Here is a 19,366-nt window from a genome sequence, read left to right as displayed (position 1 = left end):
GGCCTGTAGTAAACCCCTAATGAGGTGACTGCTCCCTTACTGTTCCTAATTTCCATCCATGCTGACTCAGTAGGCAGACCCTCCTCGACAATGGTAACTTCTGTAGCTGTGATACCCTCTCTGATTAGTAGTGCTACACCCCTCCTCTTTATTTCCCCCCTCCCTATTCTTTTTAAATATTCTAAACCCTGGAACATCCAGCAACCAATCCTGCCCCTGAGAACCCCACGTTTCTGTTATGGCCACAACATCATAGCACCAGGTACTGATCCATGCTCTAAGCTCATCACTATTATTCCTGATGTTCCTTGCATTAAAGCAAACACACTTTAACCGATCCCTTGGTTCTTTCCCAGGAAATTCCTTCCCACTGGCTGCGCTACCTCTTGTTATTGCCTCATCTCCATCAACTCTCACCACTGGTATCTAGCTCAGGTTCCCACCCCCCTGCCATACTAGTTTAAACCCTCCTGAACCACTCGAGCAAACCTTCCACCCAGGACATTTGGTCCCTTTCCAGTTCAGGTGCAGCCCGTCCTTCATGTACAGGTCCCACCTTCCCCAGAAGGCATCCCAATTATCTACGTATCTGAAGCCCTCCCTCCTATACTAGCTGCGCAGCCACGTGTTAAGCTGCACCCGCTCCCTGTTCCTCATCTCGTTATCTCATGGCACCAGTAGTAAACCCGAGATCACTACTCTGTTCGTCCTGCTCTGCAGCTTCCACCCTAACTCCCTGAAATCACTCTTTATATCCTCGATCCTTTTCCTGGCTGTATCATTGGTGCCAATATGTAACACGATTTTTGACTGTTCTCCCTCCCCTTTCAGAATCTTATACAGCTGATCAGAGATGTCCCGGACCCTGGCACCAGGGAGGCAACATACCTTCTGGGAATCCCGATCCTGACCACAAAATCTCCTGTCAATTCTCCTAACAATCGAGTCTCCTACCACTAGCGCTTTTCTATTCTGCCCCCTTCCCTTCTGGGCCACAGTGTCAGGCTCAGTGCCAGAGAACTGACCACTATGGCTTTCCTCAGGTATTGTTGGCTAGGCCAGCATTTGTTGCCCATCCCTAATTGCCCAGAGGGAAGTCGAGAGTCAACCACATTGCTGTGGGTCTGGAGTCACATGTAGGGCAGACCAGGAAAGGACTGCAGTTTCCTTCCCTGAAGTGAACCAGATGAGTTTTTCTGAAAATCGGCAATGGATTCCAAATTGGTCAGCATTGTAGACAGCGGTGACAATAGCATAAAATTACAACAGAATGTTGATAGTTTAGGCAAATGGGCAAAGCTGTGGCAGGTGCATTTTAACAGGAGGAAGTGTGAGGGTATCCCTTTCAGACCGAGAAAGGATAGATCAGGTCAGTTTGTTTTAGAAGGCAAGAGTGACAGTAATATGCATTGTTGGGGGAATTAAACTATTCTTACAGATTGTTTTTACGGTATAGCAAGATAAAACATATACATATATCTCAGAATTAATTATTACTTCAGTATTACAAATTGATTTTCTGCGAAAGAATTATTTTTCTCCAAATTGGTTAAAAAAAGTCATGTAAATGGAATACAGTGTGCAGTTCTGATCTCCCTGCTGTAGGAAGGATGTTATGAAACTTAAAAGGATGCAGAAAGGTTTACAAGGATGTTGCCAGGGTTGGAGGGTTTGAGCTCCAGGGAGAGGCTGAATAGAATTTTTGCAGGAGTGCTGGAGGCTGAGGAGTGACCTTACAGAGGATTTATAAAATTATGAAGGGCATGGATAGGGTAAATAGGCAAAGTTGTTTCCCCAGGGTAGGAGAATCCAAAATTAGAGGGCATAGGTTCAGGGTGAGAGGGGAGAGATATAAAGGGGACCCAAGGGTCAACTTTTTCACACAGAAGGTGGTACGTGTATGGAATGAGCTGCCAGAGGAAGTAGTGGAGGCTGGTACAATTACAACATTTAAAAGGCATCTGGATGGGTATATGAATAGGGAGCGGTTAAAGGGAATTGGGCCAAATACTGGCAAATGGGACTAGATTAATTTAGGATATCTGGTCAGCATGGACAAGTTGGATCGAACGGTCTGTTTCTGTGCTGTACATCTCTAAGACTCAATAAATGAAGAAGTTTATTGTTAAAACATTTGAAATATAAGACATGTTGAAGGCATACAGAATATATAGTAATGACCATTGTTCCAGTGTTATATAGGGAGAAACATAAAAGGATCCAGAACAAGAAAGCGAAGTATAGGATCATTTACAAAAGAAGCAACTGTGACATGAGGAGAAAACCTTTCATTATGCAAGTAGTTAGGGTCTGGTGTGTGGTGGAGGCAACTTACAATTGAGGTATTTAAGAAGACACTGGATTATTGTTTAAATTGAAGTAATGAACAGGTTTGGGGGTAAAGTAGAAGATTTAGCGAGCCAGTGCAGACACAATGGGCTGAATAGCCTCCTTTCATAGAACATCGGATAGTGCAGCACAGGAACAGGCCCTTTGGCCCACCATGCTGTCATTCTGAGCTAATACCATCTACCTGCACTTCATTCTCTGCCTGTTCACGTGTCTCAGTGCTTCTTAAACATTGCTATCAGATCCACTCTACCACCTCCCTGGCAGCACCTTCCAGACACCAACCACCTTCTGAGTAAAAAATAAACTTCCATAGAATCCAAACAGTATAGAAACAGGCCATTTTGGCCCAACAAGTCCACATCAACCCTCCAAAGTATATCCCATCTAAACCTAGTCCCCTACCCTTTTACTCTACATTTCCAGTGACTAACATACCCAACCTACACATCCCTGAATGTTCTGGGAAATTTAGCATCGCCAATTCACCTGAATTGCACATCTTTGGACTGTGAATGAAAACTGGATCACCCAGCTGAAACTCACGCAGACACGGGGAGAATCTGCAAACTCCATACCAACAGTCACCCAAGGCTGGAATTGAACCCAGGTCACTGATGCTATGAGGCAACAGTGCTAACCACTGAGCCACCATGCCACCCCTCACCCATTCCCTTGTACCTTTCCCCCCTTACCTTTAACCTCTGTCAGCTGGTATTTGACATCTCTACCCTGGGAAACAGACTCAGACTATCCACCCTATCCATGCCCAATCCAATGTTCCCTGCACAGCTTTGTGCTCAGAATTCTGTGTGTGCCATGCACAGACCTCTGAGATCCAGACAGTACAAGGAAATGTTTGCGGGAATGTAGTCTCCGTCCATGCAGTATCAATCCTATGTAGTCAGTAAAGCATATTTTTTCCCCACTGCCATTAGCTCCCTCAATTTTCTTGACTGAAGGTGCAACCTTCTTTCTGGAAAATAGTCTCAGGGACTTTGGATTTCTGTTGACCGAGGGTATATGCCTGTATAAAGATAGCATTGGGTACCTGGAGGTTACTGTAAGAAAGTATTCCTTTACGCACAGTAATGGAAATCTCGAATTATCTTCTCAAATCTGTTTGGGCTGGTGATTAGTTGAAAATTAAATCTTTGCTAGGCAGAACTGTCAAAGGGAGCAATGTGGTAGAGTTATGGTACAGATCAGCCATGGTCTGATTAGATAGTGAAGGGGCTGAATAGCCTCCTCCTGTTCCTCTATTCCTATTTCTGGATCAACTGGTGACTTGTCATGTCCAAACATTAATGCCAAGAGTCAGCAAGCTATTCAATTCATACTCTTGTAAACAAAATCAATTCCTGAACCAGCATTACATAGAACATAGGAGCGATCATTCAATATGGTTGTGGCTGATCGTTTAACTCAAAACACTACAACTTTGATCCCTTTAGCCCTTAGAATTATATCTAACCCCTCCTTGAAAACGTTCAATGCTTTGGCCTTAACCGCTTTCTTTGGCAGAGAATTCCACAGGCTCAACAGCCTCTGGGGGAAGAGACATTTCCTCATCTCAGTCCGAAATGGCCAACCCCATATCCTTAGTCTGTGACCCCTTGTTCTAGACTCTCTAGTCATTGGGAACATCCTTTCTGCGTTTTCCCTGTCTAATCCTGTTTAAAAGGATTCTCTCTCATCCTTTTAAATTTCAGCAAATACAGTCCTAACTGATCCTGACATAAATCAGTCCGCATTGAAACAGTTTATCTCTTTCTTCTATGTGGGGCTTTGCTGTTTGCAATTTGGCAAAAAGACGTTACATTAATTCGTGTTCCTCACTCATTTTGTGCTGTCCTGTTTATTGCTCGCTAAGCTTCCTGCACACCAGAGATCATGCCCTTCTCTCCTGATGTGAGTGTTGCTGACACATCCAACATTTATTGCCCATCCTCGACTTCCCTTGAGAAGGTGGTGATGAGCTGCCTTTTTGAACCACTGCAGTCCATGAGGTGTGCATACACACTGTGAGGAGGGTGTTCCAGAACTTTAACCCAGTGAAGAAACAGTCGTATTTTTCCAAATCATGGTGGTGTGAGAGTTGGGAGTGGGAACTTGCAAGCGATGGTATACCCATGTTCCTGCACCCTTGTCCTTCCAGCTGGTAGAGACCTGGGGAAGGTGATGGCCTTAGTGATATTATCACTGGACTGTTAATCCATAGACCCACATAATGTTCTGGTACTCTGGTCCAAATCCCGCCATAACAGATAGTGGAATTTGAATTCAATAAAAATCTGTGTTTAAGAGTCTGATGATAATCATGAATCCATTGTCGATTCTTGGAAAAACCCATCTGGTTCACTAATGTCCTTTAGGGGAAAAATCTGCCATCCTTACCTGACCTGGCCTGGCCACGTGTGACTCCAGACCCACAGCAATGTGGTTGACTCCTAACTGTCCTCTGGTCAATTAGGAATGGGCAATAAATGCTGGCTCAGTCAGCGACGCCCTTATCCCAGGAATGAACATGTAAAGAAATCAAAGAGATTGCATTGTCAAAGTGCTGTTAAAGAACTTCTCATAAGATTAGCACTGAGTTACTGGAGGAAGCCAATGCAAATATTTTGGTGATATTGAATCAGAAATGTAGTCTTTTACATGTTTCTGGCACTTAGTAAAAGTTGGACCAACATTTTACAAACATTTGATTTTCTCTCGCAGGCACGATATCTGTGAATAGTCGACGTACCCCATTCACAGCAAGTGGAGACAGTGAGATTCTTGACCTGGAGGGGGACATGTACCTTGGAGGCCTACCAGACAACAGAATGGGGTCCATCTTGCCCACAGAGCTGTGGACAGCCATGCTCAACTATGGCTATGTTGGCTGCATCAGGGACTTGTTCATTGATGGGAGGAGCAAAGATATCCGGCAGTTGGCTGAGGAACAGAACGCGGCTGGGGTCAAGCCATCTTGCTTACGCCTGAGCACGAAGCAATGTGACAGCAACCCTTGCAAGAACAATGCAGTGTGCAGGGAAGGCTGGAACCGGTTCATCTGTGATTGCACAGGCATGGGCTACTGGGGGAGAACATGTGAAAGAGGTAAGTGTGGTTTACCTTCCTAACAGGGCTGGTGGAATAGCATTCAACGCCTTGGGTGAACCTTCACCTTTGTATACATTGTAGCCATCCCAAAAACAACATTTAGAAATTAAATATTGTGTATTATAATATGATAATGATGAGATTTATTTTACTTGATAAAAGAGGATACCGTGATATTGATCATGCATTCTCATTGTTCTACTCTTTTCATAAGATATGTACTGGAAGAAACATGAATTATAATCGGTAGTAGGTTTGACATGAAGTAATACTGTGCATCAGTTACGAGATGATGTTCTACACAATTTGCACACAGCCAATAGTGATTATGATTGAGTGGGCTAGATTAAATTACTTCCTTGCATGTTATTTACCGGTGAGTGGTTTTCAAATAAGCAGGCGGATGTGCAAATCAGTAAAACTTGCAAAAAGAGAATGAGGGATGTCAAATGAAATATTAGGAAAGAACAGCAATGTAAATGCACAGGAATCTAAATGTATGTTGCTGTCTGTGGATGAAGACTTCTAATTATCACTGCTGAAAGATGTTTGTTAACCTTTGCAACTTCTGAAAGAGTTAATTCTTCCCCTTCCATCCCCATCCCTGGATTTTGGGAAGCGATTTCCTGGCTTGCCTTTTGTTTTGTGCCTGTTTACTGTGACAAAGTAAAAGCACATCAGTTATTTGCCTGAAGGATTTACAAGGTGGAAGGAGTATGGCCTGACAGGGTGTAAGTTTGACCTCCCGCTCTCCTTTCATGATCTCAGCCACATGAATGAGGAACAGTCTGGCATTACCTCTGAGAGAGGTCAGAGTGAATTTCCATGCCCTGATCTTCATGCTATTTGTCTTGGCATGTTTTGTAGATATTCCTGAATCAACCTGTTCAGAGGTGTATATGACAAACCTCTGGAACAGGTGGCATTTGAACATGCACCTCCTTGCAAGTTCCCACTCCCAACTCTCACACCACCATGATTTGGAAAAATACCACTGTTTCTTCACTGGGTTAAAGTTCTGGAACACCCTCCTCACAGTGTGTATGTACACCACATGGACTGCAGTGGTTCAAAAAGGCAGCTCATCACCACCTTCTCAAGGGAAGTCGAGGATGGACAATAAATGTTGGATGTGTCAGCAACATCACATCAGGAGAGAAGGGCATGATCACTGGTGTGCAAGAAGTTTAGCGAGCAATAAAGTGGACAGCACAAAATGAGTGAGGGACACTACCAGTGCAGTACAAGAGCCCTCTTTCTAGCCAGTTTTGCATTGGTGGAAGGAATGTCACTTACCTGTTGTGTTTGCATAGTGGCTCAAGGGAGCTTGGAAGCTTGGTACAGGAGAGAAAAGAAAAGAAGTCACCTTCATTTGGAAATTGAAAATGTTCATTTTTACACCTTGCTGCCTCTCAATGCGATTTCAGATGAATTGACCAATTAGTGGATATGCTCACGATCCAAGGGGAGGTTTTTAGCCCATGGGAGAATTAGCAGGCCAGCATCAGAATGGGGAAGATGGTGGTATAGTACCACTGGACTACGAACTGAGAGGCCTTGGTGAATGCTTGAGGGATAGTGATTCAGATCCTACCCCAGGCAGCTGGTGTAATTTACATTCAATTCATAAATATCTGGAATGGAATCATGAATGGTGATTCTAATGAGAGGCCGTCTCCTTTCATTAGCTGGGACTAAGCAGGGGTTCCAGCTGTATTAAGAACAAAAGAGCAAAGAATAGCAAGGGCACAGGCCATTTGGCCCATAAGACAGTGCTGACACACAATGCCTTTCCAAACTAAAAGCCTTTCCCCTCTATGCTGTCCGTATCTCTAGTCCGTAGACTATTTATCTATCTGTTGAGATACCTCCCATTTTGGGAAAGCAAATCAGGGCAGGACCTGTACACTTAATGGTAAGGTCCTGTGGAGTGTTGCTGAACAAAGAGACCTTGGAGTGCAGGTTCGTAGTTCCTTGAAAGTGAAGTCGCAGATAGATAGGATAGTGAAGAAGATACCTCTTACATGTTGCTATTGTATCTACCTCCTCCATGCAGAGCATTCGAGACACTTACCACCCTCTGTGTAAAAGGCCTGTCTCTCACATCTCCTTTCGACTTACCCACTTTGACCTTAAACCTATGCCCCCTGGTAATTGATGTTTCTACCCTGGAGAAAAGACTCCGATGATCTATCCTGTTTATGCCTCTCATAATTTTGTAAGTTTTTGTAAATTTTGTAATCTTGTCATAAATTTCTATCAGGTCACTCCACACCCTTTGATAATCAGGTGAAAAACGTCTTGTGCCTTTAGTAGGCTTTTAAAGACACCTCATTGGCTGCACCATCCTTCTCTAATGGCCGAAACCCAGCGGCAGACTGACTAACTGGCTGCTCGTGGACAATTGCAGGCTCATTCTCCTCCAGTCTCCCTTCTGTGACTGTTTAACTATTTGGCTCCAGATAGACACAGTTTCTGTTCCATCTAGACTGTTTTAGTTGTCTGCAGTGATGGATGTACTAACCCTGGAAAAGGTAACAGAGTGTATGTTAGAATGTATCCACTTTGAAAGCCGTTCATAGGTTCAGAGAGCTTAGTCTTTTTTATAGGCAGAGCGCAGATTAATGAGCTGATCTAATTGAAAAATGTGAAATAATAAATGGAACATACTCTGTCTGAATTGATGAGGTATGTAAAATAGACATGCCGGGAGAACAAGGGATCCAATATATAGATTTACAGTGATGTACAGCACAGAAACAGATCCTTCGATCCACGCCAACCAGATATTGGAATCTAGTTCCATTTGCCAGAATTTGGTCCATATCCCTCTAAATCCTTCCTCTTCATTTTCCCGCCTGGATGCCTTTTAAATGTTGTAATTGTACCATCCTCCACCACTTCGTCTGGCAGCTCATTCCATACACACAGCACCCTCAGTGTGAAAAAGTTGCCCCTTAGGTCACTTTTCAATCTTTCCCCTCTCACCCTAATCCTATGTCCTCGAGGTTTGGACTCCCCAGCCCCAGGGTAAAGACCTTGTCTATTTACCCTATTCATGTCCCTCATGATTTTAAAAACCTCTGTAAGGTCTCTGATGCTCCAGACAAAATAGCCCCAGCCTATTCAGCCTCACCCTGGAGCTCAAATCCTCCAACCCTGGCAACATCCTTGTAAGTCTTTTCTGAACTCTTTCAAGTTTCACAACAACCTTCCTATAGCAGGGCAACCAGAATTGCATGCAGTGTTCAGTATTTTCCTAACCAATGTCCTGTACAGCCAGAACATGATCTTCCAGCTCCTCTACTCAATGCACTGACCAATAAAGGAAAACATACCAAATGCCTTCTTCACTATTTTATCTATCTGCGACTTCACTTTTTCAAGGAACTATGAACCTGCACTCCAAGGTCTCTTTGTTCAGCAACACTCCCCAGGACGTTACCATTAAGTGTATAGGTCCTGCCCTGATTTGCTTTCCCAAAATGCAGCACCTGACATTTATCTAAATTAGACTCTATCTGCTATTCCTCAGCCTATTGACTCATCTGATCAAGATCCTGTTGTAATCTGAGATGACCTTCTTTGCTTGCCCACTACACCTCCAATTTTGGTGTCTTCTTCAAACTTACTAACTGTACCTCCCGTATTCACATCCAAAGCATTTATATGAATGACGAAAAATAGTGGACCTAGCACTGATCCTTGTGGCACAAGGCTAATTGCATGCCTCCGGTCTTAAAAGCAACCGTCCACCATCACCCTCTGTCTTTTACCTTTGAGCCAACTCTGTATCCAAATGGCTAGTTCTCCCTGTATTCCATGAGATCTAACCTTGCTAACCTGTCTCCCATGGGGAACCTTGTCAAACCCTTACTGAAGTCCATATAGATCACACCCAGCACTCTGATCTCATCAATCCTCTTAGTTACTTCAAACACTCAATCAAGTTAATGAGACACGGTTTCTCATGCACAAAGCTATGATGACTAACCCTAATCAGTCCTTACCTTTCCAAATATGTGTAAGTCCTGTCCCTCAGGATTCGCTCCAAGAATTTGCCCACCACCAATGCCAGGCTAACCGGTCTATAGTTCCTTGGCTTGTCCTTACCACCTTTCTTAAATAGTGCACCATGTTAGCCAGCTTCCAGTCTTCCGGCACCTACCCGTGGCTATCGATGATTAAAATATCCTTAGCAAGGGGCCCAGCAATCACTTCCCTAGCTTTGCACAGAGTTCTAGGGTATACCTGATCAGGTCCTGGGGATTTATCCACATTTATGTGTTTTAAGACAGGCAGCACCACATCCTCTGTAATATTAACTTTTTTTTTATGATGTCGCTATTTATTTCGCCACATTCTCTATCTTCCATATCCTTCTCCACAGTTAGCACTGATGGAAAATACTCACTCAGTATTTCCCCCATCTCCTGCGGTTCCACACATAGGTGGCCCTGCTGATCTTTCAGGGCTCTATTCTCTCCCTAGTTACCCTTTTGTCTTTAATGTATTTGGAAAATCCCTTTGGATGCTCCTTAACTCTATAACTCCTTACCTAACTCTAGGCAAACATAGAAATGGACTAGATCTGTAGGACCTACATTACGCAGAGGTTTGCAAACACTTAGAATAAAGTACAAGTGCATGTGATGAACGGTGGGGTTGTGGCAATAGTTTGCAAAAGAGCAGGGCAAGTAACTGTCTGTGGCCAATATCACTATATATGAAAGAAGGTAGGAGTTTGGATATTTTCCCCATAGATACTGTGATGGTACCACAATAAACCATAAGAAATAAGAACAGGAAAGGGCTGTTTGGCCCCTCGAGCCATCTCCACCCTTCAATAGGATTGTGTCAGATCCGACATTCCTCACATCCACTTGCCTGCCTTTTTCCCCTTACCCTTGATTCCTTGACTGATCAAGAATCTCTCTGTCTCAGCCTTAAATACTCACAAGGACTCTGCCTCACCCTCCAGCTCTCTGTGGCAAGGAGTTCCGAACTCAACCCTCTGCAGAGAAGGAATGGTGTGAACTCAATTTAAACATTTCCCAAATTCCCTGGATCAGTTTTGATGAATTAGCTTAATTTTGTTTTGTCTTGCCAGGTGTGAGGGGTCATTGAGGGTCATGGTCACGAGTGGAAGCACATCTCTGTAGGTCATGACAGTGGAAAACGACTTGCTGGAACTGTCTTTTCCCATATTCATAGAATAATACAGCACAGGACAGGCCCTTCAGCCCACGATGTTGTGCCGAACATTTATCCTAGGTCGAAGACAGACTAAAGAAAACCAATGAGGACTGTGTTGGAAATGTGGGAGTTACTAGAAAAATTGAGCATTGACGTCTTCTTAAAACAAGAAGATAAGAACTAGGAGTAGGCCATTCATCCTCTCTGTTCCACCAGCTTAACCTCAACTGTCCTTTCCTGCCAACTCTCCATAACATTTCAACCCTTTACTGATTAAAGATCTGTTTGTCCCCTTCTTAAATTTAAAGGATATCAGTGAGCTCAGTTGGCTGGTTGCCTGGTATTGCAGTATAGAGTGAAACCAGCAACAATCAATTCAACTCCCACATTGACTGAGGTTACTGTGAAGGGCTGGCCTTCTCAACATCACCCTCGTCTGAGGTGCGGTGACCCTCCGGTTAACCTGGCCCTCAGTCATCCCTGTATAATGAGGAAACAGCCCTCTTGTCTACTGGGGCTGTGGTGACTTTGACTTCAACTTATTTGGCATTCACCTCATTCAATGGTAGTGAATTCCACAGCTTCACAATCCTTTGAGAACATAAGAACTAGAAGCAGGAGTAGGCTATTCAGGCCCTCAAGCCGGATCCGCCATTTGATGTGATCATGGCTGATCTCATCTCGGATTCTGCTGCACTTCCACGCCTGATCTCTATCGCCCTTTAAGCCATTCGTAATTAAAACAAAAATCTATCTCCTTATATTTACTCAATGTCATCACATCCATCACACTGTGGGATAATGACTGTTATAGATTCACGACCCTTTTAGAGAAGCAATTTCTCCTCATCTCTGGTTTAAATCTTTTATCTCTTCTCCTCGAATAAGGGATCTCTCATTCCAGACTACTTCACAAAAGAAAACTTCATTCTACGTCTATTATGTTAATCCCTTTTCGTGTCTTATATACCTCACTTAGATCTTCTCCCATCATTCTAAATTCTGGTGACTACAGGCCTGAAGTACTCAATCACTCCTCATAAGTCAAGCCATTCATCTCTGGACATCTGAACAAAATGACAGTAGGGTCATGTACTTTGCTCCCTCAAATTCTTCAAGGTGGTTTTGAATAGGGTGACAGGTCACTGACACTTGACTGTTTTCCCACCACAGCTTCAATGATCCAACTGTGTACATGTCATTGCAGGGCCTGGGAAATCTCGGCCACCTTTATGTATTCCTGCAGTCCATACCGTGTATCAAGGACAATGTGAGAGAATTCCAAGATTTTGACCTGTCACAATGGAGAGCTAGTTCCACCTGTCCATGCCAGGGTGTTGTGTGACTCAGAAGTGATGGCGTTAATTGGTTGAAGCCCAAACGTTGAATGTTCTCAAAAAGGAATCAAATATAATTTGTAGGATGAAAGCGAATGGAGTGAAGGTGGGAGCAGGACACTGAGTTGAGTGATCAGCCATGATCATATTGAATGCCTGTGGCAGAGGGGCAGATATTCAGTGACACTCCTGGTTTAAGCCTTGTAGATAGTGAAGGGCTGTTCATTGTCGAGAGGCTGACATTTAAACTGGATGAATACTCTCTGAGTGTCAGTAAGCAGCTAATTGGTGAGGAGCTGCAATTTGATAAATAAGAACAAAAGAACACAAGAAATAGGAGTAGGAGTAGGTCATTCGACCCTGGTCCGCCATTCAATAAGATCATGGCTGACCTTTTCATGGACTCAGCTCCACTTACCCACCCGCTCATCATAAACCTTAGTTGAATTGAATTGAATTGAATTTATTGTCACGTGTACTGAGGCACAGTGAAAAGCTTTGTCTTGAAAGTAATACAGGCAGATCACAGAGTTAAGTAGCGTAGATAACAAAAACACAGGTACAGGCGAATGTTAAGTGTTTGTGAGTCCATTCAGTATTCTAACAACAAGAGGGTAGAAACTGTTTTGAAGCTGGTTGGTGCGTGTGTTCAGGCTGCTGTACCTTCTCCCCGATGGTAGTGGTTGTAGACAAACATTGACAGGGTGGGATGGATCTTTGAGAATGCTGGCAGCCTTTCCTTGACAGCGGGGCTGGTAGATGGATTCTATAGATGGGAGGTTGACCTTTGTGATTGTCTGGGCCGAGTTCACCACTCTCTGTAACCGTCTCCGATCTTGAATGGGACAGTTGCCATACCAGGTAACGATACATCTAGACAGAATGCTCTTGATGGCGCACCTATTAAAGTTGGCAAGGGTATTCGCCGTCATGCCAAATTTCCTCAGCTTCCTGAGGAAGAAGAGACGTTGATAGGCCTTTGCAAATGTGAAGAGTCCAAGAAACTTGTTGTTGATGACCACTCCCAGGAGCTTGACACTCTCCACTCGTTCCACCTCTGTGCTGTTAATGTGTAGGAGGGCATGAGTAACATCGTGCCGAAAGTCAGTAATGAGTTATTTGGTTTTGCCGGCATTGAGAGCTGGGTTGTTCTCCGTGCACCATTTTTCCAGGTCTTCCACTCCCGTCTGTAGTCTGTTTTATCACCATCTGAGATTCGACTGACTATGGTGATGTCATCAGCGAACTTGTAAATGGATCATCTCAATGCCTTCTATGCTCGCTTTGAGCAGAATTTCGGCAGAGAGGTAACACCTAATCTGACATGTCCTGACAAACCTATCCCAACAGTCACTGCACCAGAGGTCAGATCAGTTTTCCTTTGTGTGAATCCAAGGAAAGCGATGGAACCAGACGGAGTACCAGGCTGTGCACTCAGAGCACGCACAGATCAACTGGCAGAGGTCTCCTCGGACATCTTCAACCTCTCCTTGCAGCAGGCCACTGTCCCTGCCTGTTTTAAGAGGGCCAACATCATCCCTGTGCCTAAGAAGGCTCATGCAGTATGTCTCAATGACTACCACCCAGTGGCCCTAACTTCAGTGGTCATGAAGTGCATTGAAAGACTGGTCGTATCATTAATCAACTCCAGCTTCCTCACTACTCTTGACCCACTCCAATTTGCCTATCAGACCAACAGATCCACGATGGAAAGTTCTTTTACTGTTGGAACAAACAGTTTAGATAAAACATAGTTATTAGTAATTTTTAAAAGTATATAATTAAGTTTAAAGAGTGTAGAACGATTGTAGGAAATAGGAAACTTAGATCTGCACGCAGGAACTCATAAGGAGTTGACCGTATCTGGCACCATCTTGTTGGATCTTTCCAACTCTAGTTCCTTTACTGTTCAAAAATCTATCTATCTTTGCCTTTAAAAAATCAACAAGATAGCTTCTACTGCTTCACTGGGCAAGGAATTCCACAGATTCACAACCCTTTGGGTGAAGCAGTTCCTCCTTAACTCAGTCCGAAATCTGCTCCCCCAAATCACTTGATGGTTTTGGCCTTCACTTTACTGATGATTGAGAGTGAGCTGGTAGGTAGAATATGACACATGAAAATACAACTTAGGAGTGGGAGTAGGCTCTTTGGCCACCTGAGTTTGCTCCGTCATTCAGTATTGTCATGGCAATACTTGTTAGTGTTCTGAATTCCACATTTCCATCTACTGTGATGACCTTCAATTCTCCCTGCCTAACTAGAATCTCTACACCGTCACCTTACAAATAATCAGCGACCTCACCTCCACTACTTTCTGAGTTTCAAAGTCTTGACTATTTGGACATGGAAGGGATGTTCCCTCTTGTGGGTGAATCCTGAATGAAACTCCTGAATTGAATTAAATTAAAATTAGGGTCCGCCCTTTTAAGATGGGGATAAGGGCACTTTTCTTTCAGTCAGTGCTGCGTTCGATAATGAAATGATGATGCAGCAGACAGACTGGCAGTCATGAGCAAGAGACTGTCAAGAAAGCATAGAATGGTCTATCCAAATGCAGAGGATAGTGTTATGTACAATATTGCAATTAAAAGAGTTGGCAGAAAGCTATCAGACTCATAGAGAAGTTCCCAAAGGTAGGGAAAAGGGAAACCATTGCAATCTGCAAGAGAAAGCGAGACCTGGAGAGTGCAAATAGAACCTTGAGTCACAGGCCTTGCGTCAACATTACACAATAAGGACTACATTTTTGTACCAGCTGCTAAATTCAGAAACAAAAGTGAAAAAACGAATGATGATTTAATGTCACATGCATTTTAAAAAAAACAGTGAAAAGTGTTAATTGTCCCCGTGCTCCAGAGCCATTTTGAACTACTGAATATGTTAAAAGACACTCAAAGTGAATGTGTTTCCACTCATATGATGCCCCACTAAAGCAAAAATTTACATTTTGTTTTTTGTTAATGACGAGCTGTGAATAACTAAGTGAAATAAATACCATCCGTTTTGAACAAGATATCCCTTTGTATAGTTTTCAGGATGACAAGGGTATAAAATGGATAACAAGGCCTCAGTGTTACTCAGGATGGCCCAGGTCTTCTGATGATGATTGGAAACCCTGTTCAATGAAAGATGTGCACTTACCTTTAGAGGAGGTTTCCAACTGAACTTCTGGGTAAGGGGCCACAGTCCTGGATCACACACATTGAGGAGGGTAAAGTGCAAGGGAAGTGATGGGGTAAGCAGCCAAGTGGTTAAAGGGGGCAGGTGGCTGGAGAGTAGGGTGCCAGGTAGATAGAGGGTCTGGGGAACCAGACAGGTGTGGGGCAGGGTACTAGGTGAGTGAAGAGGTTGGTTGCTACAAGGTGAATGAATTGGAGAGCCAGACAGATGGAAGATAAGGTACCTGGTGGGTGAGGGAGTTTGAGGCCAACATGTTGAATGAATTGGGTGCGAGATGGTGAATGAATTGGGTGCTAGGTCGATGAACAGTAGGGTGCCAGGTGGGTGGCGCAACTGGCGAGCCAGGCAAACATCAAGTTGGTAGGGAGGGTGGTCACTGGTGAGTCAGAGAGTCAGTCAGCTTATCATAGAGGTTGGGCAGATTTTAATTCATCTAATTTTTTTCCTGCGTAAGCATTATTTCATGTCAGAATCCTCTGCAGTCTCCAACTAACTCAGAGTTGGGGACTCGTTTGCAGACTTCCAGGTGCTGGATAATTAAGCACCAGAGGTTTCAACTTTCAGAATAATGCCCAGTCCCAAGAGGCAACTCCAACCGATGCAGCTACAATGACTACCTTCCCATCAGAAGGTCTGAGTCCCCTTAAAACTTCTCCCCTCAAGAAGATGCTTTATTAATAATGATTCAGGCTAATTTCAAGGCACTGGAGATGACTGAGGAAGAACCTTGTGGTAGTTAATGGTGAAAAAAGAATAAATTTGCCTCCCATTTTAATAAATCAGGAACTGTTAGACAAAGGTGACAGGTTTTTAAGTGAGAGCAGTAATTCTACTTATTAAATAACAACCTTTTTTAAATCCACTCATTTGAACAGCTGTGGCATTTAACTGGGTTTAAATGTGCTCAATGTTTGAGAAATAAAACTGCCATGCAGCTCCTTATCAGCTGCTGAGAGTTTAACCTGGCATTCCCTGCTGGACACTGTCAGGAAGCTCACTTCCTTTGTTTTTATTTTAGATCTGTGATTGGCTTATTAATGCAACATGATCAGAAGAGATATCTTCCTAATCAACCTGTTTTGAGGTGTATATGTCACATCTCTTGAGCAATTGAACCTGGACCTCCTGGTTCAGAGGTAGTGACCCTATCACTGCACCACAAGAGCTCCCATATGATAAGACTTGACGCTCACTTATTTTGATCAGCTGCTGTCAAGCAGAGGGGCTTTCATTGAGGTAGAAACATGCAATGAGGACAATCACTGGCACCCTGGGTTAACGGGTGGAGAAGAAACATTTTTATGAAGGTTATAAAAAAATTTCAGCAGGGAAAAGTTAGAAACATGAGTAGACCACCCAGCCTTTTGAGCCTGCACCGTGTACTGCACTCTGCCTCTTAATTCCATTATTGATTCCTGATGAAGAGCTTTTGCCCGAAACGTCAATTCTCCTGCTCCTCGGATGCTGCCTGACCTGCTGTGCTTTTCCAGCAACACACTCTTGACTCTAATCTCCAGCATCTACAGTTCTCACTTTGGCCTCTTAACTGGCCTCTTTACTTCATACACCCAGACTGGTTCTGTGGCCTTTAATAACCCTTTCCAGTAACAATCAATCAATCTCCATTTTTAAAAAGTGTTTCAATTAACCCCCACCCGCCAGAACAGCTTTGGGTCGAAGTGATTTCCAATACGGTTTGTATATGAACCTTTCCTGAATGAATTATGAGGGGCACGGATAGGGTAAATAGGCAAAGTCTTTTCCCTGGGGTGGGGGAGTCCAGAGCTAGAGGGCATAGGTTTAGGGTGAGAAGGGAAAGATATAAAAGAAACATAAGGGGCAACTTTTTCACACCGAGGGTGGTACGTGTATGGAATGAGCTGCCAGAGGATGTGGTGGAGGCTGGTACAATTGCAACATTTAAGAGGCATTTGGATGGGTATATGAATTGGAAGAGTTTGGAGGGATATGGGTCAGGTGTTGGCAGGTGGGACGAGATTGGGTTGGGATATCTGGTCGGCATGGACAAGTTGGACCGAAGGGTCTGTTTCCGTGCTGAACATCTCTATGACTCTATGATCTTATTAAATGGTGAAACAGGCTTGATGGGCCAGATGGCCTACTCCTACTCCTAGTTCTTATGTTACTGTAATTTTAAGGTTCTGCCTCGCTCTACCCGTTGCGTCCCGCACTCTCTTCATCAAAGGAAATTGATATTTTTGAAATATACGTACAGCACGTGTGACTTGAACCCAGGTAGGGGGACACTACCAATCTGCCACAAGACCCCTTGGATGTTCTCTGATCAATTTGCTCCAAGATGTTGGGCTGGAGGAAGTAAGACTGGAACCCAGATCTCCTAGCTCAGAGATAGGGACACTACCACTGCACTACATGAGCCCTTAAACTGTCAAAGGAAAAAAATCTTCCCATGATCTACCCTATTAACTCCTTTAATAAACTTAAATGCCTCAATTAGACCAACCCCTTAATCTTCTAACGTGAGTGACTTTTATTGCAGATAATTTGATGTTTAAACCTTGAATAGAGTTTTGGATGATTAAAGAATTGTCATGAGGTAAGTTTGTGTATCTTTGCAGCATCATTTACCTATCATTGGTGGCAGGGGAGAGAAATGACATCATGACACTCCATTTAGCCCGATATAGTGAGCAGCGACTGCTCTGATTAGAATGGTAATGAACAGCAATTATGCTGAAAGAAGCTCATGGAAGGAAATGTTTTCGCTCCTAAGGTTTGATTTGCCTTTAAGGACTGTGAGTGAATAGAATTTTACAATGTACTGTAAAATTCATTTTCCTGCTGTATTATTCCCATTTAAAATACACAGGTCATAGCTTTAGTTAACATACAAGAAGGATTTTGATGGGAATTCTTTAAGGGTTCAGATGACAGTAGCAGTCTAATTTCTTGGCTTGTACATTTCAAACTAATCCTTTTAAACTTTGAAGAGATTCAATATGGACTACGGTAATTTTTGGTGCTAATGAACAGTCACGTTTTACAGTCCGACATCATGTCTATGTGCAGTCGGCCTGCAAAGTTAATTTGGAATGATAATTAGTGCTGTGCTCTCCCTCGAATAAAACATGAAACATTAATTACAGAATTGCTGTCATTCGAAAGGGCTGAAAAATTAAACCAGACAAAGTCAAAGTTCAAGAGAAAAAGGACAATGGTTTCTTTTTGTGCAAATTATGGCTCAAGAACGTTTAATGAGGACAGTTTTAAGGATCTGGCAGGAGAGGAATGGGCCATTCAGAATTTTGAGACTGCTGTAGCATTCAGTGAAACGTTGGTTGGTCAGCACCCTACCTCCAAGTCTCTTGCCATTAATGTATACCATCCTCAATCATGTCAAGTGTTACTGGGGGACTGAGCACACACTTTGTGAATTGTTTGTTAATTGAGTTTAAACATATGAAACAACAGCAGCTTGACTACTGTGTCTGAGGAGATCTGTCCTGGACAGGCTGTTACATTGTACTATTATCAGGGTGGTCATGGAGAGTGAATGAGTTGCTGCATTTTTTATCCATTATGGTGTCCTCTGTTTTAATGATTACTTTCTTGTAAAATCTTGTTTACTGGATTTTGTGTTTGGATTAGTTACTTGGTGCTGAAACTCCTTTTTTGGAGGACTCATTGCAAATATGTTAAGAGTTGACAAGAAAATGAAAGACTAGAAAAGTTTATATTGAAATAACTCTATAGAGGCCTGTATCCCATCACTAAGTCACCATTTATTTACACGTGCATAGTAATTGACAGTGATCCAGCTACCTCACAGCCAGCTCTGAGTGACAGGATGTCTTGACACTATTGTTTTTTTTGGGGTCCAGCTCCTTCAAGAATCAACTCTCGGAGCGAACAGGAGGTCTGACCCTCCTGTTTATCTTTTTTCTCTCTCACCTCCACACTATTGCCTAACTGCAGTAGTGCTTACTTTATCCCCAGCACCCATGTTGTGTGTGTGTGTGCAAGTGTGAGACACAGTGAAAGACACAAGGTATACAAATCTTTATTCAATTGACACTCCTGTTTTTATCTGTCAACCGGGGCTCTCTGATTGGACCAGATTAACAGCCCCAATCAGGGAACTCATATTCTATGATGTCTACCTGGCTGACCTTAGATTAGATTAGATTACTTACAGTGTGGAAACAGGCCCT

At 43.3% G+C, this 19,366-nt stretch overlaps 1 protein-coding gene across 38 annotated transcripts in view; it reads left to right on the top strand.

Annotated features, from left to right (window-relative positions):
- Positions 1-19,366, top strand: part of nrxn3a (neurexin 3a) — a 2,002,176-nt gene that overhangs the window by 655,313 nt on the left and 1,327,497 nt on the right. For all 38 annotated transcript variants that reach the window (XR_006312691.1, XR_006312690.1, XR_006312692.1 and 35 more), the window contains one exon: positions 5,071-5,454. Coding sequence is in view for 35 of the 38 variants with exons in the window: in XM_043697017.1 (XP_043552952.1) it covers positions 5,071-5,454 (384 nt within the window). In the remaining 3 variants the exon portion in view is untranslated. The remainder of the gene's footprint in view (positions 1-5,070; positions 5,455-19,366) is intronic.

This window comes from Chiloscyllium plagiosum, chromosome 10, assembly GCF_004010195.1.
Source record: "Chiloscyllium plagiosum isolate BGI_BamShark_2017 chromosome 10, ASM401019v2, whole genome shotgun sequence".
NCBI classification, from domain to species: Eukaryota; Metazoa; Chordata; class Chondrichthyes; order Orectolobiformes; family Hemiscylliidae; genus Chiloscyllium; species Chiloscyllium plagiosum.
Note: the sequence above shows the minus strand (reverse complement) of the source record. Positions and strands in the feature narration are given on the sequence as shown.